The sequence below is a fragment of the Condylostylus longicornis genome, unplaced genomic scaffold (assembly GCF_029603195.1).
Source record: "Condylostylus longicornis isolate FDR11 unplaced genomic scaffold, ASM2960319v2 ptg000076l, whole genome shotgun sequence".
NCBI classification, from domain to species: Eukaryota; Metazoa; Arthropoda; class Insecta; order Diptera; family Dolichopodidae; genus Condylostylus; species Condylostylus longicornis.
The window spans coordinates 2205201-2221213 of record NW_026578044.1 but is presented as its reverse complement, the minus strand read 5'-3'; the positions used below and the strand labels follow the sequence as shown (position 1 = coordinate 2221213).

The window sequence follows — 16013 nt, the reverse complement described above, 5'->3', positions numbered from 1 at the left end:
AAATTAATTTTTTTCAATTCTGATTTTATTTTTTTTTATTTTCATTGCGTAAACGCAATTTATCATTATTAACACAATAAACATGGCATACAATAAATTTTAATTAAAAAAAAAATTTTTATCTTTGTTTTTAACCGTTACTTTATTATGTTTATGGGTTCGAATCCTTTTAAAAAAAAAATGTTTCTTTTTATATTCGCTTTTCTTTTTTTATGCTTTTTTTCTGTAATTTATACAATGTAAAAGAATTAAAATAATATTAAAAACTTATAAATTTAATTTCAATGAAACCATAAAAAAAAATAAAATTATTTAAAAGCAATTGAATAGACACAATTATATTATACATGTATAATGTACGATATAATATTAAAATAAAGAAATTAACTTATATAAATAACAAATAAATAAAAAAAAAATAGTAAAAATGCATTTAATAAAAATAAATAAATAAAATTATGTGAAAATATATTTATTTATAAATGCACAGGGTGCCTGAGATTCGGTGTTATATACTCCTGAACTGAGTTCAGATGAATAGAAGAATAATAGAGGACATTTCAAATTTGCTGTCTTGTTTTTGAATTTATTGGGCCGGCGAGTGGATTTGTTTAATTTTTACTTTTTCTTATAACTCCGGAAATATTGCAGATAGGATAATTGTAAAAACAGAACCAAAATGGTGAACGGCGCATGATTTCTGTTGTTAAATCCAGAACAAGATCGGAACCTCAAAATCAATCGCTCAGTATTTTTCATATAATATCGCACACAATGATGATGTCAAAAAAAAAACGCCAATGGTGAAACAATAATTCACTCTATTTTACCACCTTCGGTTAAATTCGCGGCGGCAGTTTCATTTTGGGTATTTGAAAATGTGTATTCTATATTAATTTTGGCATTTCGTCGGGGAAAATCGCTCTTCTGTTTTCAACTAAATTTAATGAACTCGTCAATGTTAATAAGTTATTTATTTCAAGTCTTTTTATCAAAACTTTTAATCATATGTCTACTTTTAGGTGCAATAACTAAAGAAGATGAAAAAATTATTCCACATCGGTTTTACTATCGAGTCTTGGACACACTGTCAATATTATATAAATAAATATATTTTTATTAATAATAAAATTAATCCATAGCAGGAATGAGTAAATTTTTTTTTTTAAATGAAATCAAAGATAAAAAATAAAATAACATAAACAAAAAAATATTTTTTTAATAAAAATGGTGGAGAAAATCAGAATTCTTTTTTGCTTTTTTGTTTTAACCTACTTATTTCAGTTTTAAAATATATAAAAAGTTTTTTTTCTTTTGTATTTAATTTGGACAAAAGTCACAGGTCAATATTGAATTTTAATCGAATTTTAATATATTTATTAATTTTGATTTTATATAATTTATGGCAATTCATATCAATATTTTTGATAAATATAATTACAGTACATAATATTTTTGAATTCAATTTTGATTTTATATTTTATTTCATTAATTCACTCTTATATCATTTAATTATGCTTTATAGATAATAAGATATAAAAATTGTTTTTTAATAATACTTTTATAAACAAAATTTTATGTTATAACAAATTTACAAAATGTAAGAAAATATAGATCATAAAAATTATTTGAATTAAATATGTTATGTATATTCTATAAAATTGTATGCATCTCGCATTTCATAATATTTAATATATGTATAAAATTAATGCAAACTTACAAGTAATGTATTGAATTGTATTCTAGATTAAGAAGGTTAAAATTTTTAATTGGAGGTCCGGTTCTAAACCGACTCCTGTTTAGCTGTAAAATATATACAAAGTATTCAAATTTTTTGAAACTGCAATTTATGCAAAGGCATACAGAACTTTACCACTCACTATAGTAGTTTAATAAGTTATAATATTTTATTGCAAATATTTCTGCTATCCTATTTAATTTAAAATATAAGATATTTTATTTAAATATTTAATAATTTTAATTTAAACTCTCCGATTTTCCCTAATCGGAATTCCGAAAAAAATTACGGGAAGACTTTTCTATACAATATTCACTATTCATTTTTTCCTTTCATTTTAAAAGTTTCACTTCTAAAATTGAAAAAAAAATTAATAAAATACTTTAACATTATACATATATAATTTAACTTTTTTGAACCTACATAATTTATATGAAATTTTTAAATACAGGAAATTCTATACAGTCACCGTTTTATTCCACTGAAATTATATGCAACATTACGTTGTATTTTTCTTCTTTTTAAAAGTGAATTTTTCTCACCTGATTAAATTCTTTTCATATTCATTCAAAAGTAACATTATACCTACATACAATATACATTATAATAGACTTTTCTTTTCCAAATATACATATATACATACACAAGAATAAAATATATTGAAAAAATCATTCAATAAGATTATAATATTGAAGTGTGGAGCATAGAGAAACGTGTATATTAAAGTACAAGATGATAAATCGAAATCAATATTGTATTTATTTAAAATTTATCAAAAGCTATTGTATACATATAATTTAACAGAATACTGCGGAGTTTGGATAGGTATACTTTTACATATTTTACATTATTGTAATACTACTACTATACCATTGCTACATACTCACAATTTTGATGAAAATCTATTCAAAATATAGAAGATATCAGAAAATTGTATAACTTTTGTATGTAAAATTTCAAAAAACTGCACGTAAACTTAATGTTTTCCTAGGAGATTTACAAAAAAGAGGGTATAAAATAGAAAAATAAAAACAAAAACCGAATAGAGAAAAAATGAAAACGGAAACAAAAAAAAAATTCTCAAAGGATGAAAATGATGAAAAAAGAAAATATGCGTAATAAATGTCATGAATATCCTTGTGAATATTTCGAGCATAAAATTTTTGTTTTTATTAATTTTTTTGTTTCTTTTTTTTTTATATTTTGGTTTTTCATACTTTGCAATTCTTATGTCATGTTTATTCAATTTATTTTATTTTCACTTAGTCACATCCTGTTTCTCTTTTTACATATAATATTTTTTTTCCACAATTATTTCTTTTCTCTTTTTGGTTTTTTGCGTAATCTCTCGCGATTCTCTTTAAAATATAAAATTAAATCAGGTCGGGATGGTGTGTTGTCTGTTGTATTTTGCGTAGGTGTGCTTCTACTGTTGGCCATCAATTTTGTTCGTGAGAGAAGGGTCCCGTTATGTGATTAATAATTGTAAGCGCATAAGTAAAACACACACTATTCCTAAATTGTTTGAAAAAATTTTAGTTGGTTTTCAGAGAGGTGGGAAGTCTGCGGTCAACAATTTGGTGCAGTTTTTTTTATATACTATAAATGTTATGGAACGCAGTGGTCGGGTCGACGATAGATAGGATTTCTCATAACTATCTTAGGTCCGAAAAACTTTTCTTTACTTGAGTTTAATAATATTATTTGATATAGCTGCTGAGTTCATCTCGTATTCAAAATTTTAGAAAGTGAAAAATTAGCAAATGTTGAATAACAATGAAAGCCGAGAAAAATTTCGTATTATTCGTTATTTATTTCTCTTTGTTTCTATTGTCGTTATTATTATTATTTTAATATAAGGATTTTGATTATTATCCTTAAACAATTTAAATTCGCCCCCTATCCTCCCTTCATCATTTTTAAGAATATTTGTTTAGCAAAGCATAAGACAAAAATTTTTTTTATTCAAAAATTTTTAGAACAAAAAAAAAAAAAGAAACCAAAATCAACTTTCAGATTATTTACTTTTACAATTGTTATTTTTGTAAAATTCGCTTATACACCCGCATACATGCATACAATAGTACATATATATTACAATAATTATCTTTGATCGTGTGTATGTGGGTACATAATAATTATTATAGCATATTAATATTGTATACATTTGGAAAAACATAATTATAAATACAAAACAATGCGCGGCGGCGTATTATTACAGAAAATTTAATTTAGTGCAAAAACATTTTTTGGAAACAAAAAAAACATGTACATAAATTTTTTTTAAGTACAGTAATTGTGAATTAGTTGATATCTTTTTTATAATTATAATAATTACACACACATGTTTGTGATGCGATTTGAATGTAAAATACGAAAGTACAATGGAAAAAGAACAATATTAAGAGTTCTATACTTGTGTTTTATTGGAAAAATTCTTTCTTATTAGTATTTTCTAAGAACAAAGGATATTATATCATGTTCTTGTATAATATAATGAGATTGTATACTTGGAAAAAGGAAACGTGAAAAGAATTCCTTGTTTTGTTTTTTTTTTTGGGTTTTTAAAAATTTAATTTTTTTTTGGGTATATTATTTCTGTAAGAGCATGCAATAAATTTAGTAAATTTTGAAAAGTTATGCAGTAAATTATCGTAATTGTGGCGTTGAAATTGTTATAACCATACTTAAAAACAACACCAAAATTAAAGCAGAATGCAATTTTATAATGTTGCCCTTTGTTTAGTATTTTTCCCGTTTCAGAATTACGGATTGGATTCACTGTGACAACAGCAGCCTCAATATTGGAATATTTGCTACAGCGACATTCACAATATAGTACATATATCCTCAAATATGCAATTTATTAGCATTTTCTCTCCTCTCATTCAATAATATATGCCTTAACGAGTACATAAGTTGCTTAAATTGCAATCAATAAAAGTTGAATATTTTATGAGTAACGTATTGAGAATAATAATTTTTGTTTTCTCATATTTTCTTCGAACAAAGAGGCAGTATATATTATGTTATTTATTATTTTGCGATTTTTTTGAGTACACATATTGTTTTCTCCATAAATATAAATTATTAACCTATTTGATTATCTGTGAATAATTTGTGCGTACACTCTTTGAAATTATTTTTGGTAAATAAATACAAAATATTTAATATTTGCAAAAAAAAAAATTATTTTAATATTTATATTGTTGCTTTGTATGTATAGATAATACGTAATATTTAACATGATTCAGGTGTGGGTATGCAAAAATAATGGATTATATCAATTGTGAATAATTATATTTGATCTGATAAATTTATAATATTGATTATTGCAATAAATTATGATTTATTTTAAAATAATTGATTTTAAAATATTAATTTTTGTGTAGAATTGTGTTTTTTGGATTAAATTTTTAAATTACGTGTACATATTATGTGCAAAGTGTATTTCTATTTCAAATATTATGCTTTTCATTTACATAAAGTATAGGGCTTTTCAGATGAAATTCATTTAAATTATTGCTAACTATACGTAATTTGTTTATTGAATGAAAGCAATTTGTTCTATAGTATAAAATTTCTTAAATGAAATTTTACAAAATGGCTAAAGTTACGCAATATGTCGCTCATACAGTTTATCTTTTACGGTTATTTAACTCATACGGTTATTCTAAAGATTGAATTGAAATTTGGAAATATGTATTCGTAATTGAAGGAAAACATTTTTTTCTAGAAAATTATTTGATATTGATGGGTTTGACAAGATTTAGGTTATGATAAAAAAATACAATTATTTTATTACTGAGAAAAGAACTTCGGTAAATGACAACTTTTCTTACATTAATTTGAGACCCAACAAAATAATCACTAATTTAAATATTGAAGGCTAAATTTTTTTTTTTATGGTAATCTGACACTCTTCTGGCTATGCTTCTATTTCAATTATTTTTACATTTATAATTACATATACATATGTATATATAAAATTTAAATTTTACAATAAATGAAAAATTAAAAAAATATTCACAATTAACATTATTTTTTTCTCATATTATTTTTATAATAGGTCAACCATTACCAAAAGTTAATTGGTGGCATGAAAACACTTTATTGGATGACACTTCAACAATACTGTCAGATCGGCGTGTTAAAAATGTTTTAGTATTTGAAAAATTAAAGAGAGAACATCTTAATATGCAACTGACATGTCTGGCATCAAATAATAATTTAACAACTCCAATTAGTAGTACAGTGACACTGGATATGAATTGTAAGTACCACAATTTTTTTTTCATATTAAATGAATAAGGGCAGGTATCTAAAAATAAAAAACGTCAAAAAATGAAAAATGAAAAGTGTAACACAAAAAATAAAACCATTAATTGTTGAATAAGTGCTTGATTATAAATTAATATTGAAAAAATGCTGATTCTACGTCACAATTACTAAAATGAAATTTTCATCAGAACAGCTTATTATGACAATTAACATTGTTATTCGATTTTGTGTTTAATAATAAATTATTAACACTATGAATGTACATATGTACATTAAAATGTGATTTCCTAATTAAGACAGGCACAGAGACTTCTGATTGAAGAACATTTAAAATTTATGTTATTCAAAAAAATTGTAAATAAATTGATTTCAATATATACAAAATATTGTCGTTCCTTCCGCAAATATTACATGGAAGGAAACATATTCTCCATAAAAAGAATTCTATTTAATTTTCATTTTATTTACAGTACGACCAGTGTCAGTTAAATTACAAGGTGAAAATCGTCCTTTATCAGCTGATAATTCATATCAATTGAGTTGTGAAGTTGAAGGTGCTAGACCAGCACCAACAATAACTTGGTGGAAAGGTAGTACACCAATGAAAAATACACATGAAATTGTAAGTATATGGAAATGAAAAAAAAAGTTATTAATAAAACTTGATTTATTTTAAAAAGTTTTCAATACTTAAAATTACTAGTACTTTTCTCTTTTTATCGGTGTTATTACATTATCGCACATCTTGCAACTTAATGTAATTTAGAACATGAAAACTCGAGTTTCATTAAAATATTGTTTTAATTCCTCATTTCTTTACACCTTCAATTAATTACTTAACATCTTCAGAAGTGTATAAAGTTTGAGTTCCCATATAACAATAACGTTTTCGTCTTCGTCACTTCATAACGTCTGATTTGCGAGCAAGAATGCGGGAGTGTCCTTCATTAGGAGAACTTCCTAAATTAGCAATTCGTGTGTAGGGTGAAGAAATTGAGAGGAAAACGCAAATCGAATACCTTAGAGCTTAGAGTGATGTTTGATAGTAGGCTTTTATGGCAGAAGTATGAAGAGCTTGATGTGGCTAATGCCACTAGGTGCGCAGACCATTTAAGGAACTATGGGGGCATGGTGGTGTTATTCTCAACTTATGGTTTTATGATGACAGAGTGTTCAGCGTTGCCCAAATGACCAAGGCGAACTCAGAAAAAAATTGAGAGAAAGAGAGTGTTTCCGAACAGGGCATTTACTTGTATATAATAAGGCGAAGGGTATCAACTTCTGGTAGAAGTACATTCATCCCAAGAGGAGGGAATCTCCGGATGACCTCACCTTTTATGCAGCAGAGGACCTGCGGAAGATGGAGATCTATACTAGGCATTTCACAAGTTGATTAAGATACATATCTCTAGTAAGGATTTTAATCGTGGGTTACAATAGATCCCACTAGGGACGAGATGCTCCGTCACCCAAATTCAATAAATTTACAATCATTAACATTTTTCATCAGAATATAGGGATGGTATCAGAATAATTATGGATGATTAGTATAGGGATGGATTAGATGAAAAGGAGTACGCTTCAATATAATGCACATGTTATCAATTTACTTAGCAGTATTTCTGTTTTGACGGACTCTCCATATCGAACAATTTCTTTTTATTATCATGAAAGCTTTTAAGATTTTGAAGATTTTTTAAAGCTTTTGTTTTAACTTTATTATTTAAATCAGTTAGTTTAAGAACAATATTTCAATTTAATTAGAAATTTAGAATTTAATTTCACATACCAATACTCCAATATTATATGTTCTTTCAAACTTTACACCTTCCTTTCATTCTTATAATAGCATTGAATTGAAATTCGATTAAAAAAAGCAATATTTGAATTGATGCCAATTTAGTTTTAATATTGATTAAATTAAAGAAATAAAAATAAATTGAAATATTTTAAATACCATGCACACACACTTTTTAAGTAATACAGATTCAAACTCACACACATACCGTGTACTCATACATATTCCATTTTGATTTATGAATTTATTAATAATATCAGCATATTTTATATAAATTTAAAATAAAAAATAAAAAAAAATTCTGATAATATTTTTTGATTAAAAAAAAAAATTCATTATATTTTTCTCTCTCTTTTTTTATTTTACTCATTTTATTTCTCAATAAATAAAAATATGAAAAAAACAACAAAAAATCAAAAATAATTGGATTAATCTCGATGAATAATAATGAATATTACTATATCATTTGCTTACAACTGCAACCGAACCAACTATATATAAAACAAAACTATATATTTTATTCATACATCGATTATGCGTATCTATACACTATACTGTTGGGTTGGTAACACTTTCCAATAAATTGTATATATATTTAAATTATTATGTACAGTCCAATCCAGAAGGAAATCGTACAACTTCAATTTTAACATTTACACCAACAATTGATGATAGAGGAAAATTTTTGTCATGTAGAGCTGAACAAACTTTTATACAAGAATCTGGTATTGAAGATGGATGGAAATTGGATATTTATCGTAAGTAATAATTTATATTAAATATGTCAATATTATTGTAAAAATATATGCACATAAATATATACAATTGTATATGTTGGAATAAATTATCGTATACTATAACTATGTATGAATATTTATTTAATTTTATTCATATCGACATTGAACAATATTCATTTTTATAAAAATAATAAAAATTATAGGAAAATATATGATAAAAATAATAAAGAATAATTCGCATTTTTCAGAAAAATTGAATAAACTTTAAAAATTTTATAATTAATAAATTAAATTACCACATGTATTTATGTAAATGTGATCGAATTGTGATGAAATAAGTTAAAGATGCTTAAATTGGATACAATTTTTAATTTAAACTTTCAATTTCACATATATCGTTAATGAGGTTACAGTAAAATTTTTCATTTAACAAAATATTATGTTAGTTAAGTTTCACATATAACAGTTTTACATAGGACCAGAATATCCTAAGGTTAGTTGCTCCGGATATCTCGCTGCTTTTCGATTGGTTGGAATTTAATAACATTAGGTGGAATTTGCCAAACCCTGCTTTTTCTTTCTCTAGTTAGTTAATTACGTCTGCCTGGACCCCTTCATCAGGTGTTATGATACTGCCCAAGTAGCCGAATCTGCGATGCTTATTATCATCGCTCTAGTTTTGTCTATGTTTATTTCTAGAATCACATGCCTGACAAGTTGTTCAAGGTGTTTTAGTTTCTTCTGTATGTTGCTTATCTTCTAGGAGAGAAGGCAGGTGTCGTCTGCGTAGTCTAGATATTCTAGGTGTTGAGTGAGATTCCTCCTTTTTGTAAGCAGATGACTTTTGAGAGATTATAAAGAGCGGCGGTGAAAGTCGGAAACTCTGCTTAACCATGATTGGATTATATTTACTGCTCACTTATATTTCCTCTACCGCAAGCTCAGCTTCTTAGTACAGCGGTCAAGTAGCGGATAATTTTGCTTGGGGCTCCCCAGTTTGCTCGACTTCTTCGTACAGCACTCGAATCATGTGGATTAATTTAATTGGGATTCCCCTGTTTTTTAGTGTTTTCCATATTACATGAATTTTTCTCTCAGGCGCTATAGTTAGTGTTTACGCTTAAAGGAGGTCTACTGTTCTGCCATCCCTCCCTTCGTTCCTGTTATAATTGAGTTTTCTTATGACAATAATTTTCGGTACAGGCGTTTGTTTTCATACGGTGACATAAGAGAGCTAACGCTTATACTAAATATATGCATATTAAAGATGGAAACCAAAGTCGAGAAACTGAAAATCTCTTTAATCAATTTTTAAAATTTTTCTGATTAAATTTTTTTCGTACTTAATTTCCTTGGTAGAATCAATATTTGAGTATTCAATCGTGTATAACGATGCAACCGTATGTTTAAATATTTTTTTCAGTTCTCTTCTTTCCCAATTAATTTTTTACTGAAAATTAAAGAAAATGCATTTTTCATTTTTCTCATATTTTTTAATATATTTTTTTTCTCGTGAAAATTATATTGTTTAATGTTTCATAATTTTATTTTCATTTTCACGTAGAAATATGAGAACAGGTATTTACTATAGAAAGAGGAGGGGAGAGGGAGTAGGAATCGGAATTATAGAAAGATGATGTGAAAATGCAGCTGAAAGGCTTACCAGGTGGTTAGTGATTTACTATTAAATTGCATTTTTTTCTTTTGTTTGTTTTAATTTATTATAATTTAGTTAGTTTGGTTCAATGTGTATATGGCGCGGTGTTATTTTTCATGATTTTAAGGATTAAAAAGTTTTACTCATATTTTTTTCCATTTTTTTTCATATATATAATTATTTGATTGTAATTAAATCATAGGAACTTATTCTTTTAGAAAATTAAGATTAAATTGGTAATGAAATGGAAGCAAAAAAATGGTAGTGAGGTGCGGTAATGCCATATGAATGGTGTAGAAAAACAAAAACTGGTTATTTTTAGTTTCTATTAAAGAATGCAGAAATTTGTAAATGCTTTAAGGCAAAGAAAAAAAACCAAAAATTGTATATAAGAAATAGCAAAAAAAAATTTTTTTAAAAGAAATTTTATATTATTTTAGAGTTTTAATAGCGTTACGCTCAATTGTGATGACGGTATGTAGCTGTGGTGCGGTAAATTTCTGTGGTTAAGATTTTTAATTTATTATTGTGTGTATGTATTTAATGAAGCTTTAGGGCTTGTACTTTAATTAGATTTTTTTTCTTTCTCTTTCTCTTTTCTAACAGTAGATGGTACCATAAAAAATGAAAGAAAAGAAAAGATTAATGACGTCAAAAATTGTGAATTACATTTTTTCTCTTTCGTTTATTTTTAAAATGGAAAAGTTTCAATATAAATTCGTTTTAATTTAAAATTCATTTCAAAGTTTCTAGAGCAATGAAACTTAAATTATTTAATTCTTTTTTTTTTTTTTGTTTCAAAACGAAAGAAATGAAGAAAATTTAAATGATTTTCAAATAATAAAATTATAATTATTAATTAGATTTTAATTAAATATAAGAATGATGAATTTTATAATAAGACATAAAGAATGATTATTTATGAAAGTGACGGACCATGATTAATATACGAATAGACATATAATGTAGTCTTAAGTAAAAGTCAACAAGGGGTTTGAAAGAAAATCTGTCGAAAATTTTACAGCTTAAGTTACGAGTAAGGCTGTCTACCAAACTCACTAAAAGTTTCCCAGGAAAATTTTAATTACAACTAATTATTCGATTTTATTCCAGCTAAATATTTACCGGGCGCATTGCATATACAGTAAGGGAGATCGTAAGATGGCTGATACTGAAAATTTCGCTGCTGAAAATAAGTGGTAACGAATTTTTACATGATACGGAAGATAAGAGACAAAATCAACAAGTTAAATTCTTAACCTTTTTAATAATCACTGTAATATTTTATGCCCTAATAATTAAGCAAATCAACGTTATTAATCAATTTTTTTTCCATATTTTTGTCTAAAATAATGAGCCTTATAATTTAGGTACACTCATATATGATAAAAATTTTAATAAATCGTTTTTTATACCCTTTAAAACTTTACTTGAACTTAAACCATTAAAAATTAATGTACCTACCAACACAGTATAAGTTTTGTATGTACTTGTGACCCTTTCTTAAAACTTTAATCATAATCCCTTACACTTTGCAAATACTGCTTTTGTTTGATCATTTGAAATAAAAACAACAATACATTAAAATTTATTTTCTTATAATAAAGTTGGGTTATTTAACGGTACTTTAATATTTACAATGAAAAAATACACAAAAAAAAAAACAATAAAAGACACTGCAATAATAATAAAATTTACACAGCGTGGCTAAATTAACACTGATAATTTTTTTTTTTTGCTTACAAAGTGTAACAGCGTTTGAAATTATTATTTAATATTTATAATGAATTTGAGTGTTTCAGTACTAACATTTGAAATTCTAAGTTATAGTGCACAAATTATGCAAATTAGGGTCTGATCGTCTATCGTGCTATTTCACTCGGCAAGTGAAAAGAAAGTGAGTAGTTATCATACATTTGTGCAATATAATTTTCGAGTGAGAAAAATTATTCCTCGTTTTTTTCTAAAATGTATACAAAAGTTATTCGCTTTGTGTTTGAAAGTGAGACGTTCAGTCGATAATTTAAGAAAAAATGGAAAAATTGAAAAAATTAGTAATCTTATTTTAAAAATGAAATATCGCTTAGAAAAACGGAGAATTCTGAATTGACGGTGAATAAAAGTGAGTAAAAAAAGTGAGATACATAATTATGTAAACTAGTATATCTATATTTCTGTTAGTTTGAATATTGTTTTTATACACTTTATGTAAAGCACATATGACGGAGGTAAACATTCTACTCGAACAATTTTGAGACGACTGGGATTTTTATTATAAAAAACAATAATGCATGTCGTCAAACTTCGTATTTGTGTATAGCGCGCTAAACAACAGAACCATGTTCCCTAATAGGTCAATGAACCTTATACACCATGGCAAACTTAACGGAATATTCGGAATTTTCATTTGTTTAATCTCTAGTACACCTTATATACTTACACATAGAAGTATGTACCATAATTCAAAAGCGTCGTACTAGCGATGAACTTTCCTTTTATCCTTTTTTTTATGCATTTTTAATCTGACTTTTACACACATTTGCATTATAAATTTTTTTTTCCAGTTAGCGGGTTTTTTTTTTCTCTAGAAATGATTCTTTTTACAAAAAATATTAATAATAAAAAAAATTTCGTTTTTTTTTTTGCTAAAAATGACTTTTATAAGTAAAATGACCTTTTTCAATTTACTTGTATTCTGTTTTCTACCCATTGTTAGCTTTATTACGAATTAAAAATTCCTTATAGTGTAATTTTCATATCTCAAAACTCAAACATTACATTTTTAAATTCAAGAGGTCAAAGACATTTATATATTATTTAACTTTTCCACATAGAACAAGTATAAAATTAATATTTACGTAATAAAATAAAAAAAAAATGGAGGATAATTAGCATCTTAATTGTTTCAATTTTTTCTTTACTTAAAATGTTAAAACAAAAGTGTGATAATGAGTCATTGTTAATTCTTCATATCATGGCTAATTAGAGTCTTAAAGTCTTTAAACTGCGCTTTGTTTCAATATCTTAATCAACTTTTTATCACTATGTAAAAATGTTTTTTTCGTATGAAATATCAAATTTACTGCCGTAGGTACCGTGCTGTTACTTATTTTAGTAAAAGGTATTCAAACAGTATTTAATGGAGCAACTAAAACCTCAGAGTTACTTACGCGCAATGTATTTCGAATTCTTATAATTTTTGAGTTCCATACGCGACACAAACGCATTTTCTTAAAATTTTTTACATATATTTACAGTTCTAGAAAGACAGGAACTCATTTTTAGGCGATTTTTTTTAAATATTTTGCGTTTTAGACAAGCATTCATTCAGTTATGTAAAGTAAACTTTTCCTCTATGGAAACCGTATTCTACTTTTTTAAAAATATCTTTTTTTTCGTTCACTTTCTTAGGGAGCACAGTTTCCTCAAAGCTTCTTCATTGAAGTCCAATTTTTCTGCGCATGTTTTTCCAGATGGTGAAAATTCTTTTTCAAATCATCTCCTTCATGTTGCCATGTTGCCCATGTATACCCAATATATTTCCGTTTCCTTCTTTTGATGGTGAATTCTACTGTTTGCTAAGGCTCATTATCTCCCAGAACTCTGTGTTTGTTATTCGTTTTTATACCAACTTCTTTAGCATTACTTGTAGTTTTTCGAACGCCATTGAAATATAAAAGTATTAAGGATTAAAAATAATTCCATTGATGATATTTTCGAAAAATTTAAATTGTTTTTTAAATTTAATTTCGTTTAAGACCATTACTAGAAGAATTAAATTTTTTTTTATTGTTTTTTAGTTGCTAAGTTTAATTGGCTTATTTTCAAATCTTTGAAATGTTTTTAATAGAAATAATTTAGTATATTTACCTGAATTTGTTGATAATACCAAAATATCCTCCATCGAAAAAATGTATTATTTCAATAACAGTGATATTAATAGTTTAATTGTGGATTTAAATTTACTGAACGCAAAATAAAAAAAAAAAAAAACAAAGTGGATTTTTATTGGTTTGCTGCCATCTGTAGGAAAGAAAACAAACTGGTGTCAAAAATTTTTATACAACTTGTTCAGCAATTAGAATTGTGAATCATTTAGGGAAATAGTCTATGACAGATAGTCGTTACTTGCCCAACAATTTTTTTCATCTGTACGAACCTTCTGAAGACAATTGAATGTTGGGTGCTTGCGCCCTTGGGTGAGTTGAAAAAGATTATAGGTGAGGAAATATATTGGTTTGGGATGGCGTGTGAACTTGTGCAACAACAAAGACTCTATAGCGAAAGAGGAACGAGCAAAACGTGTGGTTTGCTGGCATTAAGCAGGGGTATCTCAGTATTGCTCTCAGTTTTCTCAGTATTTTGATGCACACTGTTCATTAAAAAAATGCCAAAGAGACTGGATATTTCCTCAACGGATGTCTGATAGGAATACCGAGATATCGGAGTGGTGGAGGATATGCTACACATACACTGTCTCTACGAGTATTCTGCTCTCTTGCGGACCAGAACAAGATCTTTGGAGAGATATCGGTTTGATGGATTGGTGAAGGTGTCGGCGGTGTTCATGGGTTATATACTAAATTTTGTCAAGGAATTTGGCTGAATTTGCCGATGGGGTTACTATTGACGGTACGACACCCTCTCTAAATAACTAATTAACTTTGGATGAATTTTCTATTTTCCTAGTGCCTTTCCACCAGTCCAATAAAACGTGTTTTTAATATTGTTGACTAAATAAATCATATTGCCTTCTATCAAGTTCATATAATAGCTTCATGTTTAACTTACAACACAATTTCTAATAATATTTGTTTTATTTTATAATTTCAACAACCTCAATCGGGTATGTGAAATAAACTTTATTATAACCTAGTATCTATAGACATAGAAAGCACAAAAAAAGGACACTATTCAAATGACGTTTCTATTATAAGCTTTAGTACTGTTTCTATTTTTGTTTCTATTCTAATTTCAATGACAATTTCATACTAAAAAAAAATAAAAATTTGATTCTGCTTTAAACAGCGCACAATATTAGAGTAAAAAAATCAGGTTATCATTTCTATGTACTCAGGCACTATAGGACCTTTTTTTTACTGCTCCAATTAAATACTTTGTTCAGTTACAATTAAAGAGCTGAGCTGAGTTAAAAAACTTTTCAGATGTACAAAAATGTCCTTTTTCATTTAAAAAAAAAGGATAAAAAATTCACTTTGTTTACGTATGTGGATATTTTCATTTCCTTTTTTTTTTCTCTTATCTTTGTTTAAATTTTATTAAATATACCATGAGATTTTTTAAATATTTTTTCATTCAACATGACTGGCAACAAATAAATGAAAAATTCAGGCTCTTTTTTTCTTCTTTCTACGTATAACCATAGCAATGTACGAAACATTGTGCGCTTTTTCTTTTTTGTTTGTTGTTAGTAACATTGAAATTAGAAATAAAGAGGATTATAACAAGTAAGGTATTATATAACGCCAAAATAACAATAAAAATAACAATGAAAAATTTGAAAACCTCAAAAATGATCGCGTCATTTTTAAACGTTTCTTTTTTCAGCTTATATATATATGTAGAGTCATAATAATGGAAAATTAAATGGCTTTAAATTCATTTAGTTGTAAAAATTAATAACAAATAATAATGACAAGGACATGAATAAATTAATTTAAAAAAATTATACCGTATTTAAATTGACAATTGTTAGAAAAGCGCTTATTGTATTTGTTTATCAAAGTGATTAATTCCAAACAGATCATAAGCTTTAAATGAATATGTGAAATTCGGAATTTG

At 26.3% G+C, this 16013-nt stretch overlaps 1 protein-coding gene across 1 annotated transcript in view; it reads left to right on the top strand.

Moving 5' to 3' along the window:
• LOC129612717 (uncharacterized) overlaps window positions 1–16013 on the top strand; it is an 87545-nt gene that overhangs the window by 29028 nt on the left and 42504 nt on the right. Inside the window, exons 5-7 of the mRNA XM_055526473.1 lie at window positions 5808–6011; window positions 6490–6641; window positions 8431–8575. Of these exons, the coding sequence (XP_055382448.1) occupies window positions 5808–6011; window positions 6490–6641; window positions 8431–8575 (501 nt within the window). The remainder of the gene's footprint in view (window positions 1–5807; window positions 6012–6489; window positions 6642–8430; window positions 8576–16013) is intronic.